The sequence below is a fragment of the Anomalospiza imberbis genome, chromosome 3, assembly GCF_031753505.1.
Source record: "Anomalospiza imberbis isolate Cuckoo-Finch-1a 21T00152 chromosome 3, ASM3175350v1, whole genome shotgun sequence".
NCBI lineage: Eukaryota > Metazoa > Chordata > Aves > Passeriformes > Viduidae > Anomalospiza > Anomalospiza imberbis.
In genome coordinates this window covers 97,905,212-97,926,452 of record NC_089683.1, presented here as the reverse complement: position 1 = coordinate 97,926,452, position 21,241 = coordinate 97,905,212, and the positions used below count along the sequence as shown (strand labels likewise).

Sequence of the window (21,241 nt, the reverse complement as noted above, 5' to 3'; positions counted from 1 at the left end):
GGCTGGGAGTGATGGTCACACCCAGTTTATTGAATGTAGCCATTCCTGAGAAACCGATAAAAATATTTCCTGAGTGAGAGATTTGTATTTCTGAGCCCATAGCACAGTGCCAGACCCAGCTGCTCAGAGATGCTCCTTTGAGATAATCAAATATTTAGCAGCCCTTGCTGCAGCTAACACCACATTAGGCCGCATCTTTCAAAGTGGGGCTCTTCCTCTGTTAGACACCACCACACGAGTGGGACTCCTCCAAAAGACAGCCAAAGCCACAGGAAGCACATGGGTTTCATTCAGGGCTATCTGGGAGGAAGGGCTGGTGCTCTGGTACCAGGAAGAGTGGAAGAGCTGTTTGTTTACATGAGGCCAGTGCCCTATGAATGTTCTGATTCTTTACTGTAAAATTTCAGTGAGTAGGTTGGTATTTTTAGCTGTCAAACATTCAGCAGCTTGAATTAAATAATTGATTTATTCTCTATAAATGTTCTAGGTCTACATTCCTTACTGGAGAGCACTGTATTTACAGGACCAGATGCCCTCTCTGGGGCTTGTATTTCTTTTGTTTCTTTTCCCATGCAGAAGCTGCTGTTCCAAGAAATGAATGAACATTTTACTGGCTGAACTTAGCATTTTCATCTTATCTGTGAATTAAGCTAAGGGTTTCCTCCAACACATAAATTATTGGGAACTCTTTGTCATAATCATGTGGGAAATATGTCTCCATTTACAGGACTGATGAGCAATTCACTGAAGGTGTTGCAAGTCATACTGGTTGCATGCCAGGGAACAGTCAACTCAAATAACCATTGCTGCAAATTCAAATTTTTTTGTAGAAAAATGTATCATCATTTGTTATTACATGATCCCAGACCAGGACCTCCTGACTCCTCCCAGGATTTAAAGTCCTGTTTTTTCCTAAAATACCATCTCACAGCTATTCCCCTTCCTACACCTGAAGGAGCTTCAGTCAGACACAGCACTGTCAGAGACATCTTGCTCTGACTCTGCAGCTGGGTCCTCTCCAAGAGTTTTATGGTGCCCTTCGAGGAGGAAGGTGCTCTGCTAGTGCCAGCTCACGTGCCTCTTGCATGGCAGAGCAAAGCTGGCACGAGGAGAGAGGAATGGCCTCACATTTGATAAGCACACCAAGCGTTCACTATGGGACACAGCCTGTCAGGAGATAAATCAATTTTCTGTAATTATTCCAAAATCAGCTCATCGGCATCTTGGATTTAGCTTGGTCTCCACACAGACAAACTAAGGGCTGCCTGGTTTCAGGCCAGTCTCCTTCCATGAAGCAGAAACATCTCTGGTTTTAACAGCACAGAAAGTGCTGTTTCTTCCATTTGGGTGAAACAGAAAATCTGTAGGGATCAGTCAGAACTTCAGCTTCTCTTACTCTGAGGATGCATTTTAAGGATAAAGAATTCAGTTTCTTAAAGCAGAAACTATGGATTAAAGTGTAGAATTGATGCCAGAAGAAAATATTTATGAAGTGCATAGTCCTCAAGCCAAGCAGGAAATGTGTCAGACCAAAACTTTGAAAGCTGAAATTTCAATAGAAATTATTTATAAATTAACTATTAAATGTTTGCTGAAGTGACCTGTAAGGCAGGGTGCAGGCTTGTATGAGGAGACAAAATAATCTCTTCTGCTGTTGGATTGGTCTGTGAGGTAGCGCCAAATAGTCAGTACAGAGACCTGGAGAGCTCCAGCCAACAAAAGGGGATGGTACAGCCTCATTCTGCAGTCTTTGGCAGGAAAAAACAAACCATATGGTGTTACATTCATCAATAAACAAGAATACTAGTGAAGAAGCTACAAGGGATTTCCAGTTAGTTGTAACATTTTGAAGTTTAAGTGACTCATCATCCAAACCAAATTCTGCCCCATGTGTAGTAAACAGTGCCTTGAGTGGCATTGTCTCCCAAGAAATGCTAACTGGAAATGAAGTAATTTAATTTAAAGCTTTGCATTTCTTGTCCCTTTCACCCAAAGGCTTCTAAGCACTTTGTAAGTGTGACAATGAAATTTCTTCAATATTCCTGAGAGATCAACAGGTGGACCCAAAGCCACTTTGAATGGCAGATAAACTTGGCAGTGTGACAAACTTCAGGGGATAACCCAAGAAGGGGGCACAGGCGAGACTCCCACCCCCCTGAGTGTCAGGAGGCTGCAGAGGTGTGCAGCTGTCTTCTTTAGCACTGGCTTCATGAACCACCAGGCAGGGATGTGCCACTTCCCAGGTGTGCAGCCTGAATCTTGGTTTGGCTGAGAAATGTGACCAAAAGCACTCCATGCTAACGCAGTCTCTCTCGAAGTCCTGCAATCCTGCAAGATTGTGTGAGCTGGGAATAAACCTCTGCAGCTGTGCATGGCAGCGACTCTCCCCTTCCACAGCACATGATAATAGTATTATTGTAAGCAGTGTTTCACGGTCACAAGGGAATGAGCTAATTGCAAATACAGCTCTTGGAGAAGTAATTGCCTTGTGCTCTTTTTACCTTTCTCTGGCTCGTTTCTTTCCTCTCCTGTGTGAGGACTAAAGGATGATTTCTGAGAGAGGAGGAGAAGGTCGGCAGCAGACTCCACACCACCTTCCAGCTGGACTAAAAGGCTTTTACAGAATCATAGAATTATCAAGCTTGGAAGGGAATTCTGGAGATCACCCAAAGCAGGGTCACCTGGAGCGGGTGACACAGCACTCATCCAGGTGGGGTTTGAATGTCTCCAGAGGGAGACTCCATGACCTCCCTAGGCAGCCTGTTTCAGTGCTCTGCCAGCCCCAGGGCAAAAGGTTGAGGTGGAACTTCTTGTGTTATGGTTTACTGCCATCGCTCCACATCTTGTCATGGGCACCACCGAAAGTCTCAGCACTTTACATATTTTTATTTATTAATGAGATTCCCTGTCACTCTTGTCGTCTCCAGACTTAACAGGCCCAGCTCCCGCAGTCTCCCCTCACGAGGGAGATATGGCTGTTGAAAACCCATTATCAACCAAGCATCCAAGAAGCGCGGACAGGGTGCCCAGCGGCGGCTCCCGCAGACACTCACGTCCCCGGGATTCCCGGGGTGCTGCAGCCCAGACGCAGGAGCAGGCAGTGTCCCTGAAGGAGGGGAGGGGAGGGGAGGGGACGAGCCGGCCGCCAGCCCCATCCCCGGCGCATCCCGCGGCCCGGCAGGCGCGGGGCGGGGCCGCGGGCGGGCCCGGAAGATCCGGGTCGGAGGGGACGGGAAGTCGGGACGTGGCCGCCGCAGCGGAGCAGGAGGCGGAGGGCGGGTGGGAGGCGGCGGAGGATGGCGGCGGTGCTGAGCTCGGACCGGCTCGAGGTTTCGGTGGACGGGCTGACGCTGAGCCCCAACGCCGAGGTGCCGCCCTGCGAAGCGCGGCCGGCGCAGGGCGAGCCGGCGGCGGGGCGGGGCCGAGCGGGCCCCGGCTCCCCGGGCGCGGCGGAGGCCGGCGGCGAGGCGGCGGAGGAGGCGGCGCTGAGCCTGGAGCGGCGCTGGGGCTTCGCGCTGGAGGAGCTCTACGGGCTGGCGCTGCGCTTCTTCAAAGGTGAGCCCGGCAGCCGGCCCGGCTCGCACCGCACCCCCGGGACCGGGGCAGCCACCGGCACCGGGGAGCCCCGGGCGGCATCGCCCGCCGGGCCGGGCCGCGGGGATCAGGCGGAGCCCCGGGTGCCCCGAGAGCCACGGGGGGCGGCCGCAGGAGGGCTCGGTGTGCCGGGACGAGCAGCGCGTCCCGGCGGCCCGCGGGGATGCGCCTCGCCTGGTGCCGGACGTGAGCCGGGGCGGGAGCAGAGGCTGGCACTGCCGGGGGTGTGCGGCACCCCGCCTAAAACCGGAGCGACAGAGCTCCGTGCCGGTGGCACGGGAAGGGAGAGCTCGCAGACGTGGGCGAGGAGCGCTCGCCGTGAGCGGTGCCGCGCCTGCTGACAGCCCGGGTCCTGGCGGGAGTGCTGTGCCCTCTCCTCAGCATGCCAGCTCCAGGGCTGGCTCTGCTGCTTCAGGACTAGAGGACACAGTCTTGAGCTGTGCCAGGGGAAGTTCCGGTTGGACATTACAAAGAATTTCTACACAAAAAGGGTGATTAAACATTGGAATGTGCTGCCCAGGAGGTGGTGGAGTCACCGTCCGTGGAGGTGTTTAAGGAAAGACTGGACGTGGTACTCAGTGCCATGGTCTGATTGACACGATGGTGTTCATAAGTTGGACTTGATAGTCTCAGAGGTCTTTTCCAGCTTAAATGATTCTGTGTGCCATCATGACCCCAGCGGGCAGCTGTGAAATACCGAAGGTGTAGACCGGGAGTGTTTTTGCTGGGATCCCCTGTAGCCAGGTGTGCTTCTGTGGGAAGGTGGACGTACCTTGCTGCACTCGTGTCCTCCGGAGGGAGAAGTGGCCTGTGGGGTTTTGAGGGAGGAGCTGTGCTCACTGCATTGAGCACATTTCAGCAATGTTTTGCTCCTGTGGCTTTCAGGCAGACACTGCTTCAGGTGGAGCAGGGAGTCCAGCCTGATGCCTGCATTAGGGAAGACAAGCTGTGCACTTGGAAAGGTCAGTCTTGTGGCAGTCAGTTGTTAGATGACCTCCCGGGGAGGCTGCCCCTTCTAAGGGCAAGCGCTTGCTGGCAGGTGGAAATGCTGCTGGAAGGACAAAACTGACCCGCACCTGGTAGTTATTAGGAGCATGTAAGGCTCTAAGCAATTTTCTTAAGCCGTGGTGCTTTGACTCTGTTCTGATGCCCTTCCACAAAGCAGTTATTTTGTTAGCATGCTAATATACAGAGGTGGGGTTTTTTTAAGCTGTAAAAAAACATGAGGGATCATAAGATCTTTTTTTTTCCTCCTGTATCAGAGCTTATCAGGTTGTGGAAGTATTGTACTCAATGTCTCTTTCTTCTTTCTGTAAAAGAAGTTGCTTAAAAGAGTTCTGGTTGTGTTTAATGATGCAGAAAGTAATGTCTCTGCAGCAGCAAATTCCTTCTCTTGGTCAGCTGTGGTCTTTTTCTGTCTTGGGTTGAATATTCTACTGGAACCTGTTTTTACAGTGTGAGCTTTTGTTTACAGTGCAAAAGTTATGTGAATGACTTTATCTATATCGTTTCTATGCAGCAATAATCTCTATCTATTATATCTCATTTTAACAGAATTTATGTTCTGGCTTTATCTCCTCTCTAATGGTGAAGCCTGTGGGGTGTTATTCATGTAGGTTCCAGTTCCTTGCCTTGTGCTCTCTTAGCAATGTTTTTTATTTTGTTGCTGTTCTTTTTAATCAAAACTTTTAAATCAGCTTACTTCCGCTCCTTTTTTAACCTTCTGCAAATTCTTGTAACGCATGGTTGTGCTCATAAGATGATAATTTTCCCCATTCAATTGTGTTGTCAGTCTTTCCAGTGAAAATTTTGTTTCTTTATCCTTGTGGCTGGAATAACTCACACAAAGTCATTGCCCATCATTTCATCTGTAGATTTTTTCCTAAAAGTGGCATAACACAAAGATTTTTATTTATAGATCTGATGGGGAGCTACAGGAGCTTGCAATACTTTGGGTTACTGATTCTTCCAGCTTGTTCTATATCTGCACAGCTCCAAAAATAAGTGGTCTCATTTCCAAATTATTTTCATGCTGTCAGAACAACTGTGGGAGTGGACACGCTTGGTTAGCAGCCCTGTGCATGCCAAGGAGCAAACAGGGATTCCTCCTGTACTTCAAGAGGCAACAGATCTATCTGAAGGGTGGCCCATGTTAATAGGTCAGTGCTGAGATCTTGTTTGTGACCATTCTTCTAAAAACTGTGCTGATAGTTAAGCAGCTTTTTTTCTGCTTCAGTGTGCAGCCTGAGTTGTCTGTAACTTTTGGGGTTACAAGATAAGGTTAATCTGATCAAAATACTTCGAGTTTGCTTATTACAATGGCTGCTGGCACTTGTCAGTGGTGGCATACTGAAGGTAACAGAGTTGCTCAGAGACAAGACAGGGTGAGAGTGTGTATAAGCAATTGAGCAAAACACAACAGAAACTAGGCTAGGATATTAAAGAAACTCAAAAGCTACTTTATTCTGTTTCTGATAGAGAGGAATCTAAAGCAGATCTAAAAGGCTTGACCCTGGGTCACTTCAACTGTCAAGCCTTAGGCTGTGCAGGATATGTGCACTATCTTTTTTGGTTTTTTTTATTTTTAAGATACATAATGACTTGTGAAGAGAGCTTTTCAGAATAACAGAGGCATAGAAAATAGATGGTAACAGTGTTCCAGTCCATTTTTCTGTGGAAAACAAGAGCCTTCTTTCCCATATGAACTCTTTCCCTTCCTGCTCTGTTAAGCCTAACGCAGGTCAAGCAGCATTTTGGCTGCCATTAAGAAGCTGCTGCACTGTGCTGGATCCAGCCTACAGTGGAGAACAGTCATTGCACATTTCTTTGTCTCTAGGACTGCCTGTAATTGTGAGCCCTGGGGCATCTGGCACAGTAGGGAGTGTCTCTGACGGCTTCCTCTGCTTGCTGAGCTGGTACAAGTTATGCCAGTGAAGGTAACCTGTTCAAGCTCTGTCCTGAAGCAGGAGAGGGTGGCTTGCATAGCTCTGCCAGCAAATCTCTCCCTGGATCAGCCTGACTTTGTTGTTTTCCACATCCTGTCATTGAAATACCATTGCACCCAACCTTCAATATATGACAGTCCCTGAAGTGTTCATGCACTGTCTAAAGTGATTTGCAGTGCAGCACATCTGAGCAGACAGTACACAAACCATATCATTTTGGTATCTAAAAGCTCTCCTGGAATGTTAAGTACTCTAATTTTCTTTGACTGCTCTAAGTTATTTCCTCTTACCCTAACAAGAATGCATCTTCAACCTCAGCAGAACATCTTTCTCAGTTAATTGTTTGACCTCTTTTTTTGAGCACTGATTTGATGGTATGATTGTAATTCGTAAGTTAAGTAGGCTCTTGTTGTCAAGAATATGAAAACCCCTATAACGTATCTACATTTGTGAAGTTGAGCTTTGATCATATTTAATTGGAAGGGCCAGTCAGTAATTCTTCTGTTGAGGCAGAACACGCTTTCAGGAGAGGAGGATTAGGAGTCTAAGAGTGAATTGGGCTCTGCAGGCAGCAGTTCAGTCCTCACACTTCTCAGTTTTGGTCTTGCTCATTAAAACCTTGCAAATGAATAGAATTAACATATGTGACTTCTGCTTTTAAAAGGTATGAGGTGAAAAATCACTCTTCACAAATTGTTTTCTAGCTGCTTCTAGATGACTCAACTGAATGATATCCCAATGGAATTAGGCATTCAGAGTGGGTGCAGTAGGTGAAGTTGGAGTGAAAGGTGCAGCATGGTGTGCCATGTTTCTAATGGGGAAAAATCTGAAGTTACAGAGGGGTAACACTGTCTTGCACAATGCAATCTCTTAAGCATATTTCTTAAACTCCTTAGTGTCAAAATTTTTGGGCTTTTATCAATCCATGTCAATAATACAGTGCCATAAGCACCTCACATTACTAGTAACAGCTTCATCTTTCTGTTGTGGTTGAAAACTGGGCATCTTCCTACCCTTGCTGGGTCAGGGATACCAGTGGCATAGGGAAGGTGGTACAGTTGCTGTATTACTGCTGTGCATGTCCTTTGGATTTTTCAGTGTGTTCCCTGGAGCTCTTTGATGTTCTTCCACTTCCCCCAGCTGTGTGAGGTGTGTGGGTAATGCCTGCCTGAATGGCACGTTCACGGGTGCTTGGATCCATTTGGCACTTCTACTTGTCTAGACACACTAATGCTCTTTTTGGCATATTTGACTCTGCAGATGAATTCAGGTCCTCTGGTTCAGTTAAACACCAACAATTCCTGATTTTTGGGGTTATTATACAGTGCGGTTTATGCTGTAGAGTTCAACTGCAAAATAGTTAGTATGAAACTTAACTTCACTGTCTGACTGGCTGCAAGTGTTTTTCTGATAATTTGCTTCTAAGCTACATTATCTACAAGTCACTGAAAGCTTGTCTTGTATTTTTCTCCTCTGTCTTTTCCCCTCTCTTATTTATCTTGTTTGTTGTTGTTCTTTTGCAAAATCTTTTTCACAATCTGTTGCAGATTTTGGCTTCTCACAGTAATTAGGGCATGAGGTCTGACTTCTCTGTTCTGTGAAAATGCAGATGTGCTGTGCATTGCATGGGAAATGAAGGTTTTTTCACTTTAACTCTCCTCAGGAGTGAGTTCAAATACTGATGCTGTTATCTGGCTTAGGTTGCAGTTTAGCACAGAAACCAGCTGTGTGTTTTGCCAGACAGATGTAGGTACACAGGTTGTGAAAAGTAAACTGTGCTGTAGGAACCCCTTGAGAATCATGCTTTGCTCAGAAGCCTGGCAAAATTTCAGAGTGGTACCTTTGTCTATTGACTTGCTTTGTAGCACGATGCCCTAGGATATTAAATATTATTTCAAAGTAGTGCTGTTTATTGAGGCTAATGGTAGTGCTTCTTATCTAATAAGTAAATTCTGAGGTGAGTGTAAAGTGTGAAGAGTTGAGGAAAAGCCAAAGAGCTCTTTGGTAGGCCTTAGAGCAGGAGTAGAAAGCTCACCAGAATGTGGTGATTTGAATCCCTTAAGGATCACAAACTTGGGGTGGGAAGGGACTGCTGGGGATTGTCAGGTTTAGTCCTCCTTTTCAGTTCAGGCTTCGTGGCACTGTCTCTCTTTGGGTTTTGAACATCTTCAATCATGGAGACTTTAAAAACTTCTCAAGGCAACCAGTTCCAGTGTTTGATCACTCTCAATTAAAAAAAAAAAAAACCAGCATTAAAAAAAACTTGCACAACTTCAAGCAAACAAACAAAACCCCATAAAAATGCTTAAGTGGCATTTCTTCCATTTGTGTCAGCTACCTCTTATCCTTTCATTGTATACACTGAGTAAACTCTGTTTCAGTTTTTACATTCCCCCCCCCTTTCCTACCCCACCAGATATTTTTGGAAGTAGATATTTTTGGGGAGAAATGCTTCTGTTTTTGAAGCTGGCAGTTATATTTGCTGCAAGGTTGTGTGACACTGGGACAAGAGCAAATACTTGAAATTCTGCAACAGTGATGTGGACTTCTAGGAATGGATAATAAGTAATTAAATATTTGCCTTCCTAATCATTTGACTGTGGCTTCAAAATAAATGGCATGGATGTAGTAGTTCCTTGTGATGTTTCAGCTGAGAAAGTCCAGCAGTGTACTGAACCTTCTCTATCAAAAATAGAATGTCTTGCTGTGACCTGCAAGCACTTTCCCCTAGGATTGTTTCTGGTTTCCAGAGGTATTTGCTCTGAATTTTTCAATACTGTAGTAGGGGTATTTTCCTTCCACTCTAGTTCTAAGATTCACTTATTTTCCTGTTAATAACTGTTGACAAGTGTCAGCCAAGCAATTTTGCAGTATGTGTCAGCCTGAAATTTAGGTGTGGACTGTTCAATTTAGGGTTGTAAACACCTTGCTCTGAAGGAGAACTGGGAATGAGTGGAAGCTTTGTCTCCAGCACCCAGTTACATGGAGAGCAGTGCTGTCGTGGGAAGTGACTGTCTTTTACCTCTGGTAGTAGCTTCCTCATTTCTCCTTCCAAAAGGAGATGCTTATTTATCTCTTTTCCTGTTCAAGAAAAATGTCTTCTTTTTAATGTGCAGTGTAGTCACACACAGCAATGCCTGTTTGTTTGATTTGTTTTGACAATTTAAACGTGTTGAGGTAAGTCCTAACTGACTAATTCATATATAATTTTAAATCAATGCAAGTATCTTCTTACCAGTAAAAGCATGGTGGGATCTAACTGGGAATGCTTCAGAAGATCTTCCTGTGGAGCCACTGGAACATTGTCAGGCTTATGTTGCCTTCTTATTGTCAGAGTTCACTGTATGTGTTCGAGCTGATGGAGTCAGCTGCAAGGCTTTTCATTGTGAGGGGCTGTTCCAGCTGCCTTGGCCAAGGGCAGCAATTGTATTCCCTCAAGGAAAACTCTCCTTGACTCTTAATTTTTCCTCTCTGCAGTTGTCCTTGCCTTTAACCTTGGTTGTTCTGCTTTCATCAATGTGAAGAGCATGAAAGGAGAGCAGTTTATAAAGCTAGCATCGCGTCTTTGTGGAAATCCATTCTGTGCACACTAGAGTAGACTTGGCAGACACATTTTAATTCAGTTAAGGTTTTAAAATATTTTGAAGATATAGATCCATATGGTGTGATGTTCAACAAATTAATGTAAATATCTATGTGATGACTGACTGTAGATAGTGGGCTGCAAAGCACTCCACACTGAAGTTTTCATTAGCTGAAATAGATGTCTTTCTTCTGGACAGATTTATATTTTAAATAGAACTGACTTAATTTGTCTAATCTTTTGTGACTCAACTTTTTTCTCTTTTTTTTATGGTGGAAATCATGGTAATGGTTATGCAACACATTTATATTCTGTGCTTAATCACAATAGTGAAAATTATTTTTTTTCCACTACAGAAAAAGATGGCAAAGCCTTTCATCCAACATATGAAGAAAAGCTCAAACTTGTGGCACTGCACAAGCAGGTTCTGCTGGGACCTTACAACCCTGACACTTGCCCTGAAGTTGGATTCTTTGATGTGCTGGGGAATGATAGAAGGTAAAAGGGCTGCTGCTTTTGTTGGTCTTAACTCTGCTTTTCCTGTGCGAAGATAACATCATCCAATTTCTACAACTATGTGGGTTATCTCAAGTGTCTGTGCTAGTGGAAAGTGAAAGTGGCCTCTTCAAATGCATCTTAGAAGTGTGAGTCACAGTTCAGTACTGGAGCTAACAGAAGATTATTGGGTTTTTTTTTCAACCACGCTAGAAGCTGCTCTGCTGACAGTCCAGTTTCTCATAGCAGTTTAAGATGCATTAATGTGCAGGCCCCTGTTTCATCTGAACTCCACACCATGGCTACAGCAGGCCAAGGCTTTTGCCAGTGGTAGAAGCATTTACCACAGCTTGTCCTAACACCATGATAATTTCTGAAGTCAGAAAATTAAAACCTGATGCATTCAAACCCTGAGTAAATCTTTCATGAGACCTGGGAAGTCTCAGGTATGTCTCTTGTGTTGCTTGCAGCTCAGGCTGCACTTCTCATGTTCATTGTTGCTCTTTTTAGTGTTCTAGAGTGAAAGCAATGTGCAACACAGCAGCGGCTTCTCTGAGGTGGACCCAGTGCACTGCTTTTGCACAAAAGGATGCAGCTTTTCTTAGAAAGAACAAGGCGGTTTCTTTGAACCAACTGAAGTGCTGTAATCAATAGTTGTTACCATGTTTGTTCATTCAGGAAAATATATACTTTTTTTTCCACAAACTAGAGTGGAAGGAGGTTAGAAAAATACTTCAGGTTCACTTGCAGCTGGAAAGTTTTTGGACATAGTTCAGAATTCAAAGTAGAGTTGATGGGATGTATGAAATTTCATGTAAGAGCTGAGTTATGTCTATTTGAAAGACAGAAGAAAAGAGAACATTTTGCAGGCAGAAGAGAACATTGTACTGCCTTTGGGAAGAAGTTGTTGATTCTCTGAAACTGCAAATGATAATATTTGGTTCCTGGTCTTCCAGCTTTCTTTTCTTTGCTGGGTTGTCAGCACTCACTACTGACTTAAAAAGAGTTGAGTCTGTTGTTTCAGCTGAATTCTCTCTCTCAGGAAGGAATGGGCTGCCCTTGGAAACATGTCAAAGCAAAAAGCTATGACAGAATTTGTCAAGCTCCTACATAGGTGCTGCCACTTGTTCTCAACGTATGTTACTTCCCACAAGATAGAGAAAGAAGAACAAGAAAAGAAAAGGTAACGTGGATGCTTTGGTGTTGGCATCTGTGGAGTGTGTAACTCTTGGTCTGTGGACAGTATCACAGCTAGCTTAGGTTGGAGTTGTCTTGGGAAGGGAAATGCTTGAAATTTAGGTGGCTGTGGTACCATTTGATCTCTTTAAGCCTTTCTACTTTGCCAGTAATGGGTGGTTGTTCAGGAGTCTTAAAAATTTTGCTGATACTGTCATCTGCTTAAGAAGAAATGCTTCACAAAATGTCTGTCCTGATATGTCTGTGGACTAAGTATACAGAGAATATTAAATTGTCACTTTTAACCTTCTCTTCTAATATGGGTTAGCAGCTTGACGAAGGCTGCCTTATTATTGCTTCCAGGTGTGATTATTAAACCATAGTATCCACATCATTACTGAACATGTGTGAAAGCTTGGAAGATGTCTTTAAAGCTTCCAGGCAATTTTTTCTGCTATACAGGTGGCATAGTAACAGGTTAGCATGAATATCAAATTGTAACACAGAATTTACCTTTGTCATGCTGCTGAGTGCAGTAAGACTCTGCAGTAATCTGATTTTTTCGTGTGTCCAGTAAGCCACTTCTCCAGGCCAATTTAAGTGTGAGGAGATGGTACTGGACCAAAAACCTCACTGGGCAGGCAAAAGGCAGGTTACAGCATGTTGAAAATAACTCATCCTAGGATTGTAGGAATGCTGAAATGGCTTATTGAGTGGATGTTGCAGAAGAGAAGAGGAAGAGCGAAGGCGACGTGAGGAGGAGGAGCGGGAGCGGTTACAAAAGGAAGAAGAAAAACGTAGGCGAGAAGAGGAGGAAAGACTGAGAAGGGAAGAAGAGGAGAGGAGGAGAATAGAGGAGGAACGACTCCGCATGGAGCAGCAGAAGTGAGTAGTGGAAACAACACTTAAAAGTAACTGCCTTGCATTTGAGACAATTCTGTACTTGGAATATACAGTTCTAATTATATTTCATTGTTCCCATCACATCCAGATGCTGAAAACACAGATCTGGCTTTGCACATGTAATATTTAAGAGAATAGTAAAGCTGTTCCACATCAGTTAGCAACTATTTTCCGCCATAAAAATAGCTTTGCAGGGGGTGTCTCTGAAGTAGATCCTGTGCTTGCTATGTAGTGGTTTTGAGAAGGGAGCAAATAATTAAAACACAAGTTTTGCTGCTTGTTTAACATGGTGAGAGCCAGAGAAGTGTAAGAGACAGACATGAATATATATATATTCAATAAAAAGTGTTGCACAGCGCTAAGTAGCACTAAGTGTGGTATGCCTTCAAGTTGAGGGTTTTTTTCATGTGAATCGGAGTTGTGTATTAAGTGGTCATAGCAGGTTACAGAGATAAAGAGTTTAGACAGAAAAGGAATGTGGATACCAGGTGTATCTAAACTGGTCATAGTTTGCTGAAAAGTAGTAAATCCTGCTCTTTGGGATATTAGACCAGTCTAGTACTGATGCTTTAGAATGTGATTTTTGGGGGTGGAAGAAGAGTGAGAAGGAAAGAATTTTTCTTGCAATTGTGTGATACTTCTTCCTTCCTCTGAAACACTGATAGCTGGTCACTGACAGACGTAACATGAGACAGGCCCTTGATCTATCTTGTCATTTAGCCATAGGATTTCTGTTAGCTCTTTGGAGAGAGGAGAAAAACAGCCTGTGTATATGTAACCCATGTGTTCCTCCTGAAGTTTCAGCAGTTGAGTTTACTGGAGATGCAGATGCCCCATCTGGCAGCATTTTTTTTTTTAATTCATGGATTAGGCCACTGTCATGTTTTTCATATTTGTTTGCATACTGACCAGGAAAACTAAGATAGTTATGTGGTGTGTTTTTCTTAGAGTCACCAAAAAGCCTTGGTGTGCTGTGCCAGCAGATTTGTTCCTACCAATATTTATAGAAGGTCTGCTGGAAGGATGGTTTCTGGAAAAGGGATATGTGGGGTTTTTCCTTTGCTTGTTTGAGAAATTCAGTCGTGGGTTTTGTATAGCACTGCCTCTCTATCAGACTACAGATCAGGAATTACGTAAGAGCTCTTGTTGTTTTAACATTTGATGTTTCCAAACAATGGGTAGAAAACGTTGCTCCCTTCTTTATGTTCTCAGTGTATTTTCAGGCAAAAGCCACATCTGCGTTAGCTCGGGGTTCTGTTCCATCACGTAGATGTATTTTGATTGGGTTTTGCAGAATGGAATTAAGTGCTCTAAGTGGCCCCCAAGGCAGCTAAGGCAGGGATTGCCCGGTGCCTGAGCTGTTGGTGAGGCCGTGCTGTGCTCCCCGTGCTGTGCAGGCAGCAGATCATGGCAGCGCTGAACTCGCAGACGGCCGTGCAGTTCCAGCAGTACGCGGCCCAGCAGTATCCCGGCAACTACGAGCAGCAGCAGATCCTCATCCGGCAGCTCCAGGAGCAGCACTACCAGCAGTACATGCAGCAGCTCTACCAGGTCCAGCTCGCACAGCAGCAGGTATGGCTGGGCAACCTGGGCTTTGTGTCCCAGGCTGTCACTGGGACGTATTAATGTGTCTGCTGTTATCTCCTTGGGAAGATAATTGCCACAGGGAGAGCTACCCTGCTAGTGACTAATGCTGCTTCAGATTCAAGCACCAAAGCCCCTTTATTTGTTTCATCTTTTGGAGTAGTTTTCTGAAGCAGCTGTTAATTAAGAAAACACTAAGCATTCTTTACTGATGACTTGGTTCAGTATTATTATTAGAGATGAAATGTGAGCTGCTGTGCTGCAGCGTTGGTGATGTGTGTGTGTAATTTAATGACACACCAGTGCATCTGAGCATGAACAGACCTCTGCAGGTGACTCTCCTGAAGATCAGTGCAGAGCGGCAGGTTGTGGTTCTAGCTGAGCATGCATATGCAGCACTGTAGCAGCACTGCTGGGGTGGAGGTTGCTTTTCCCTGCCAGCCTGATCACTGCTGACTTCTCTCTCCTTCTGCACCTATTGCCTGACTTCATCACGTACTAACAGCTGATGAAGTTGCTTGCCTGCAATAAGCTGCTCGTGATTTGGGTGGGAGGACAGACTGTAGCTGCCAGCTTGAGGTCTGTTCTTGAGCTAAAGACCTAAAGTTCAGTAACTGATTTCTTGTTAAGTCATTTGTATTTTGTGGAGGCTGATGCCCTCAGTAAAAAATATCAAATGAAAGGAACCATGTGAGCTTCATGAAGTTCAACAAGGCCCCTGCAGTGGGTCAACTCAGGGCACTCCTCAGTTATCAGTACAGTCTTGGGGGTGAATGGGTTGAGAGTTGTCCTGCAGAGCTGGACTGCTGAGTGAAACACTGGATATGAGCTGGCAATGGATTTTGCAGCTCAGGAAGTAATTTATTTCCTGGGATGCAGGAAAACAAGTGTGGCCAGAAGTTTGAGGGAGAGAGATGATTCTGCCCCTCTGCTCTGCTCTCATGATGCCCCATCTGCAGTGCTGCATCCAGCTCTGGGGTCCCCAGCATAAGAAGGATGTGGACCTGTTGGAGCAAGTCCATAGGAGGCCACGAAGATGCTCAGAGGGCTGAAGCACCTCTACTATGGAGAGAGACTGAGGGAGCTGGGGCTGTGCAGCCTGGAGAAGAGACGGTTCTGGGGAAACCTCACTGCAGCCTTTCAGTACCTAAAGGGGGTTTGTAAGAAACACAAAGAAGGACCTTTGTACCAGGGCGTCTAGTGACAGGACGAGGGGCAAAAGTTTTCATCTGCAAGAGTGTAGGTCTAGAGTGAGCATAAGGAAGACTTTTTTTTTTTTCACAGTGAGGGTGGTCAGACACTGGCACAGATTGCCCAGAGAAGCTGTGGAAGCCCATCGTAGGAAGTGTTCATGAAAAAGTTTGATGGAGCTTTTAGCAGCCTGGTCTAGTGGAAGGTGTCCATTCCCATGGCAGGGGTGTGGAATTAGATGATCTTTACAGCTCCCTTCTAAGCCAAACCACAACTGGATGGAGCTGAGGTGGTGTAGGAAAGGCAGAGACTTTCTCCCCTGTTATAATTACTCTTTGGGCTTCCCTCGTGTAGCTTCTGTAACACTTCTGAGGAATTCTTCATTTGGATGCCTGTGAGTCAGGTGCCCTGGGATCTGTTAGTGCGGTTAGAAAGTGCTGTTCTGCTTACAGATCAGCTTCTGATGCAATTAATCTTGGAAAGGCTGTGTGCAATTGTTAAGTAGGAAAGTTCGCACTTTTGTGCACTTTCTCTCAGTGCACAAAACTGCTGTAGTAGATAGTGAAATCTGGACAGCATCTGTGCAATTGCTTAAATTTAAAATCTTAACTGATATTTTTTCTATATTGTCTTCATATTCCTTCCGGATACCTATTTGCTCATCAAAATCTTGTGATTATTGGGTTATCCTTTAAAGTGGCACTGCCACTTATATCTTTTCCCTGTCCCAACAAAAAAGCCTTGTGTTGTCTCTCTGGGCTTGATAACAAGGGACAGGGAGGCTGCTCAAGAGAGTTCTCTGTTTAACTCATAAATTGGCAAGTAGCTAACAGACCTTCAATAGTCAGCTCTTTTTAGACCAGGGTGAGCTCAGGCTGGATGGAACCCTCCCAGCCAATTAAAAAAAAAAAAAAAAAAAAAAAAAAAAAACAACAAAAACCAGCAAACAAGTCAAACTTCCAACTTTGACAGAAATATTACAGGAATGAAAAACTTCCATACTTAAATGCAAGAGTTTGTGTGTACCATAATTAATTTGAAAGTTGAAATTTTTTTTTGTTCAGGTTATATCCACCAGCCTAGAGCCAAGTGACTTCACATCCCTTGGGACTGAGTAGATGTAGCTGGTTAATGTGTGCTGCTTCTGGTCTTTTGGGTCAAGCCCCCTTGTAGGGTGAAGGGGGAGGTTTTTTCTTTAAATTGTCTTTATACCTTCTGCTGAAAGGTGTAAAACTGGCATCTTGGGAGAGTTTGGTTGTACTTGACTTAAATTCCTGTTGTTTTAGGCAGCCTTACAGAAGCAGCAGGATGCAGTGGTGGCAGCAACAGGGACACCCCTAACTACTGCATCGAAGGTGAACACCCCTGCCCCAGGGGACACGCCATCCATTAATGGGCAGGCCAGTGCACATGCAGACAGCTCTGAAAAAGAGTTGGATCCAGAGGTTTTGGAAGAAGCACTGGAGAATGGACCAAAAGGTGGGACTAGCTGAATTTCTTAATTAAAAAGAAATAGCAAAAGCCTTTCTTAGGATTCAGGTGTCTTAAATAGTATTACTGTGGTTCTGTGTTTGGCTTCATCTGCCTATGGAAAAGCTAGGTTTGATTCCTAGGACTGCTGTCTCTCATGAGAGAATAATACTGCATAGACAAAGGTCAGCTTTGGGAGGGGAGGGAAGGAGGAGCATTTCAGCAAAGTTGATGGGATCCAGAACCTCCTGTCACTCTAGACTTGAAGGAAAGGGGTGTAAAAGTTCTAGCACAAAGCTGTTCTGGGCAGAAATATGCTCAGTTTTATTTGAACTGGGTCAGAGCTGTTTCAAGATCCTTCCAGTGAAGGGTTCTGTGCAAGATAAACCTGTCACCTGTAGCAGTACATTTGCCTTCTGAGGCTTTTCTGCATAAGCACTGTTGGTTTAAATGTGCTGGATGGGTGAGCTGGTAGCATTTAGTAGCATTATACCTAAATTTGCACTGGTTCATACATCTTTTCAGAGCTGAAACTTGCTTCTTCTGTTAAAAAAAAATTACCTGGAAGCAGCTTTAATGTTTGGGGCCCTCAAGTACTCCTCAGGCACACACTTAAGTATGCAGCATAAATAACTGAAACAAAGCCTAACTGGAGTATTTCCTCCCCTGTCTCCAGATTCTGTCCCAGTGATCGCTGCCCCATCCATGTGGACACGACCCCAGATCAAAGACTTCAAGGAAAAAATCCGTCAGGATGCAGACTCTGTGATCACAGTGGGCCGAGGAGAAGTGGTTACAGTCAGAGTCCCAACTCATGAAGAGGGGTCTTACCTCTTTTGGGAGTTTGCTACAGACAATTATGACATTGGTTTTGGGGTGTATTTTGAATGGACAGACTCCCCTAATACTGCAGTCAGTGTGCATGTCAGCGAGTCCAGTGATGATGAGGAGGAAGAGGAAGGTAAGCATGCTAATGTAGGTGAACTATCAGGGTTTGCTGTGAGGGAAACCCCCACTGATGGTCTTGTGTAATCTCCTGCTTTCCCTGGCTTCCATCTGGCTGGAGTCATGTTTTCAATTTTGACTAGCAGCTGCAGTTCTGCAAGTAACTTCAGTCCCCTCTTCGGGTCACAGACAGGTTAAAGCAGCTGAGGCTGGGGAAATCCTTTTCCTAAGTCAGCTACTCAGTAAACTGAAACCCATGCTGTAACAGAGCACAGTGGATCTGCACTCTGAAACCTTGGGAACAATCCTGTCCTGTTCAAGAGATGTTTCTGGGGAGGAAGTTTCCTTGAGGCTGCAGCAAAACAGCCTCAGAGAGCAAGTCCTGTTAGTGGCTGAGACAGTGGTCACAGCCTTTGCCTGTGGAGGAGGCTAGCGTAGCCTCACAAAAATGTGAAATGAGCATGCGATTTGCTTGGAAGGAGCTGCCCTGACCTAGGAGGCAGTGGCTTTTTGGGAATCACTACCAAGTAATCTGTGCTGGTCAGTATGGCACATCAGTGGTGGGTGATTGTTGTACTGAAAACTAGAGTTTGGCATCTCCACAAACTGACCTGGTTGTGCTGGGGAGATGGGTGTGGTGAGTTTTAATATCAAGCTGTTAAAATCATGATAAAATGAGCATGCTTGCTGTCGCTCCTGCTTCTGAGTGCTTCAGCCCCAGCCTTGGTATGAATCCCTGCATCTCCTCTCATTCCTAAACTAACAAAGAGGGCCTAGTCCCCTAGAGATTAGTCTGACTTTCTTTCATAAAGCATCCACCCATGTTCACTGACACCTCTTTTTTTCCCTTGCAGAAAATACTAGCAGTGAAGAAAAAGCCAAAAAGAATGCCAACAAGCCTCAGCTAGATGAAATAGTGCCTGTGTACAGACGAGACTGTCACGAAGAAGTGTATGCTGGCAGCCACCAGTACCCAGGGAGAGGAGTTTATCTTCTTAAATTTGACAACTCCTACTCTCTATGGAGGTCAAAAACAGTTTACTACAGAGTTTATTATACTAGATAAAGGTGTGGCTGTGTCTGAGGCTGGGCTGTGCAGAAGATGTCATTTTATTTGGAATTTTCTTCAAGCATAATGGATCCTTTTGAGTCTGTGTTTCATCCTGTCTGTATCTGTATGGTTTGTGTGAACTTTTAACAAGTAGACACTGGGATCTTCCTGCTCCATGACACTAATGCATATTGCATTGGGCTTAACACAGGATCTCCCTAACCTTTTTGGGGATTGGAGTCATTGCTCCAGTGCTGAGGTCGCATCCATTGCACTTGTTAAAGCCTCATGAAAAAGGGGGAGGGAGTTGCTGGCTCACTGGCTGGGTGATCTGATGTTTCCAGGTCTGGATGCCTTGAATAACTTGTTGATGGTTAATTTAAAGGTCCCATCAGTAACTGGTAGATTTGGATGCAGTTTGCTGTGTAGCAAGTTTCTCTTAACTGTAATTGAATGTCAGATTTTTTACACCATTAAAACTTGAAACTTTAAGTTTATGCAGTTTAGAAACAAGTTGTCTCACTTCTGTCCTCATCAAAGAAGAAACATTCAGTTCCTTAAACCAGTGCAGAGTGTAAGACAAGGATGAACAACATCCTGAAAGTACAGCGAATAACCTCTTCTGAAGGCATAAGCTGAATGATATTTAAGAGTATGTGTAACAAGAAGAACCTTAATCTCTGCCCCACTGATAACCCTAGAATAAAAGCCGTATTTTGATGCAATTGACTTCGAACAGGACACAGACTACTCCTGAATTTAATGGGGTTTTTAATGGGGTAGACAAAAAAAAAAAACTACAAGGCTACAAACTTGAAACCGGTTTTGTAAGACCTGAATATGCATGTTGTGCCTGGAGAGCAGTCAGTCACTTTGGTAGAGTATAGGAGTTAATGTTGCACTAATGATGGAAATCACTGCCACTCCCTTTTAGTCTTAACTGGTGATAGTGGGGTGCAAACTTTCTGCTTTAATTTGTAACTGTGGGCAGAAAGGCCAGGTGCACATACAGATACTTAACGTAGCTTTAATCTCAATTTCTTACGGTTTGGTTGGGGCGTTTTGTATTTTGTAAAGTGAAAAAACATTGCAGGTGTCCCTTGGCTTGAGGCTGCAGTAAGAACCCACTCCCCCGGAGCCCAGGGGTGACTGTTGCAATAATGACTTGTGCAAGTGCTCTCTGCATGGGTGATGCACCTTGTTACTGAAAGGAAATGGTTGCTTTGGGTCTCAGACCAGCTCTTGCAGTCAGGCTTCCATTGATCAGCTGCAGCATGTGCAGTTCCACGGCAAACGATGCTGACTTGGCGGGGTTTGTGTGAACGGTCACTTTGTACATACATGATACTTTACTTTTCTCATACCAACCGTGGAGATACTTCTCCTAGAGTGCTTAACTTGTCACCTTGCTTTTTGGGTCAGCAACACCGTACCAGCTTACAGCTAGTTAGTGCTGCTTTATCCAAAAACACTGTACAATGTTCTGCTCTTGTACATACAGTATATAAACCATGAATTTAGAAAGTACCTTGCTTTTAAAGAAAACTGTATTTAATGTTAAAAAAAAAGGAAAAACAACAAAAAAAAACCCTTTTAAAAAGGCAGGCACTAATATATTTCTTCTGGTCTTCAAATTACTTTTTTTTTTTTTTGTCCATACAAAAATGTTACAACTTCTTCCTCTAAAGAATATCTGTTCTTGGGAGCGGTGTTTGTCGCTTTAAATGGCAGCACTTACTGTCATGTGTTGGATGCTAGAACTTCTACATTTTCAGACTTTTTTTTATTGCCTCTGGCTGTTGATAGTACAGTAAAAGTGCGATTTCAAGATACCTTGAGATAGTATTTAATCCTAATTAAAATACATTTATCTGTAATGCTGTTGGCTTTTTATTAATTTGCAAACTTTGGCATTGCTGTGTATGGCTCTTGAGCTAAGATAAGCTTGTCATCATCTCTCTCATGTTCAGAGGTTCAGCACCGTGCTCACACTGTGGTCCAAGGCTCTGCCCAGGAATGTCACTGGCTCGCTGCATGGGGCCATCTGTCAGTACTGGAAGAGCCCAGCTTGAACTGCATCGTCTCTTTGGGCTTTGAGTGGGTAGCAGGAGGGGTTGGATGTGGGCAGTTAAAACCTGTAAGCTCTCTCCTCCGAGAGAGTCCTGCAATCCCTCACCCAGAGGGCAAGAGAGAGGGCCATGCACGATTTAGACTGAAACAAGACAAAAAGCAAGGACCTAGAGGCAAAAAGGCAAGTTATGCTGAGGTTTGTGTCAGTCACTTTTTACTGCTTAGCTGCTCCTG

The 21,241-nt window shown here is 44.5% G+C and overlaps 2 protein-coding genes across 2 annotated transcripts in view; one reads left to right on the top strand and one right to left on the bottom strand.

Annotated features, from left to right (window-relative positions):
- STUM (stum, mechanosensory transduction mediator homolog) overlaps positions 1 to 21,241 on the bottom strand; it is a 287,384-nt gene that overhangs the window by 189,695 nt on the left and 76,448 nt on the right. The gene's annotated exons all lie outside the window — the stretch shown is intronic.
- ACBD3 (acyl-CoA binding domain containing 3) lies at positions 3,282 to 20,814 on the top strand. The gene is made up of 8 exons (XM_068185954.1): positions 3,282 to 3,555; positions 10,479 to 10,620; positions 11,660 to 11,800; positions 12,520 to 12,678; positions 14,094 to 14,268; positions 16,758 to 16,950; positions 17,618 to 17,902; positions 18,741 to 20,814. The coding sequence occupies exons 1-8, from the start codon at positions 3,297 to 3,299 to the stop codon at positions 18,950 to 18,952; spliced, it is 1,566 nt and encodes a 521-aa protein (XP_068042055.1). The 5' UTR covers positions 3,282 to 3,296; the 3' UTR covers positions 18,953 to 20,814.

Coding starts and splice junctions, on each gene's coding strand:
- ACBD3 (XM_068185954.1), top strand. CDS start 3,297: ATGGCGGCGGTGCTGAGCTCGGACCGGCTCGAGGTTTCGGTGGACGGG. Junction 3,556..10,478: donor GGCGCTGCGCTTCTTCAAAG/GTGAGCCCGGCA, acceptor TTTCCACTACAG/AAAAAGATGGCAAAGCCTTT. Junction 12,679..14,093: donor CTCCGCATGGAGCAGCAGAA/GTGAGTAGTGGA, acceptor CGTGCTGTGCAG/GCAGCAGATCATGGCAGCGC.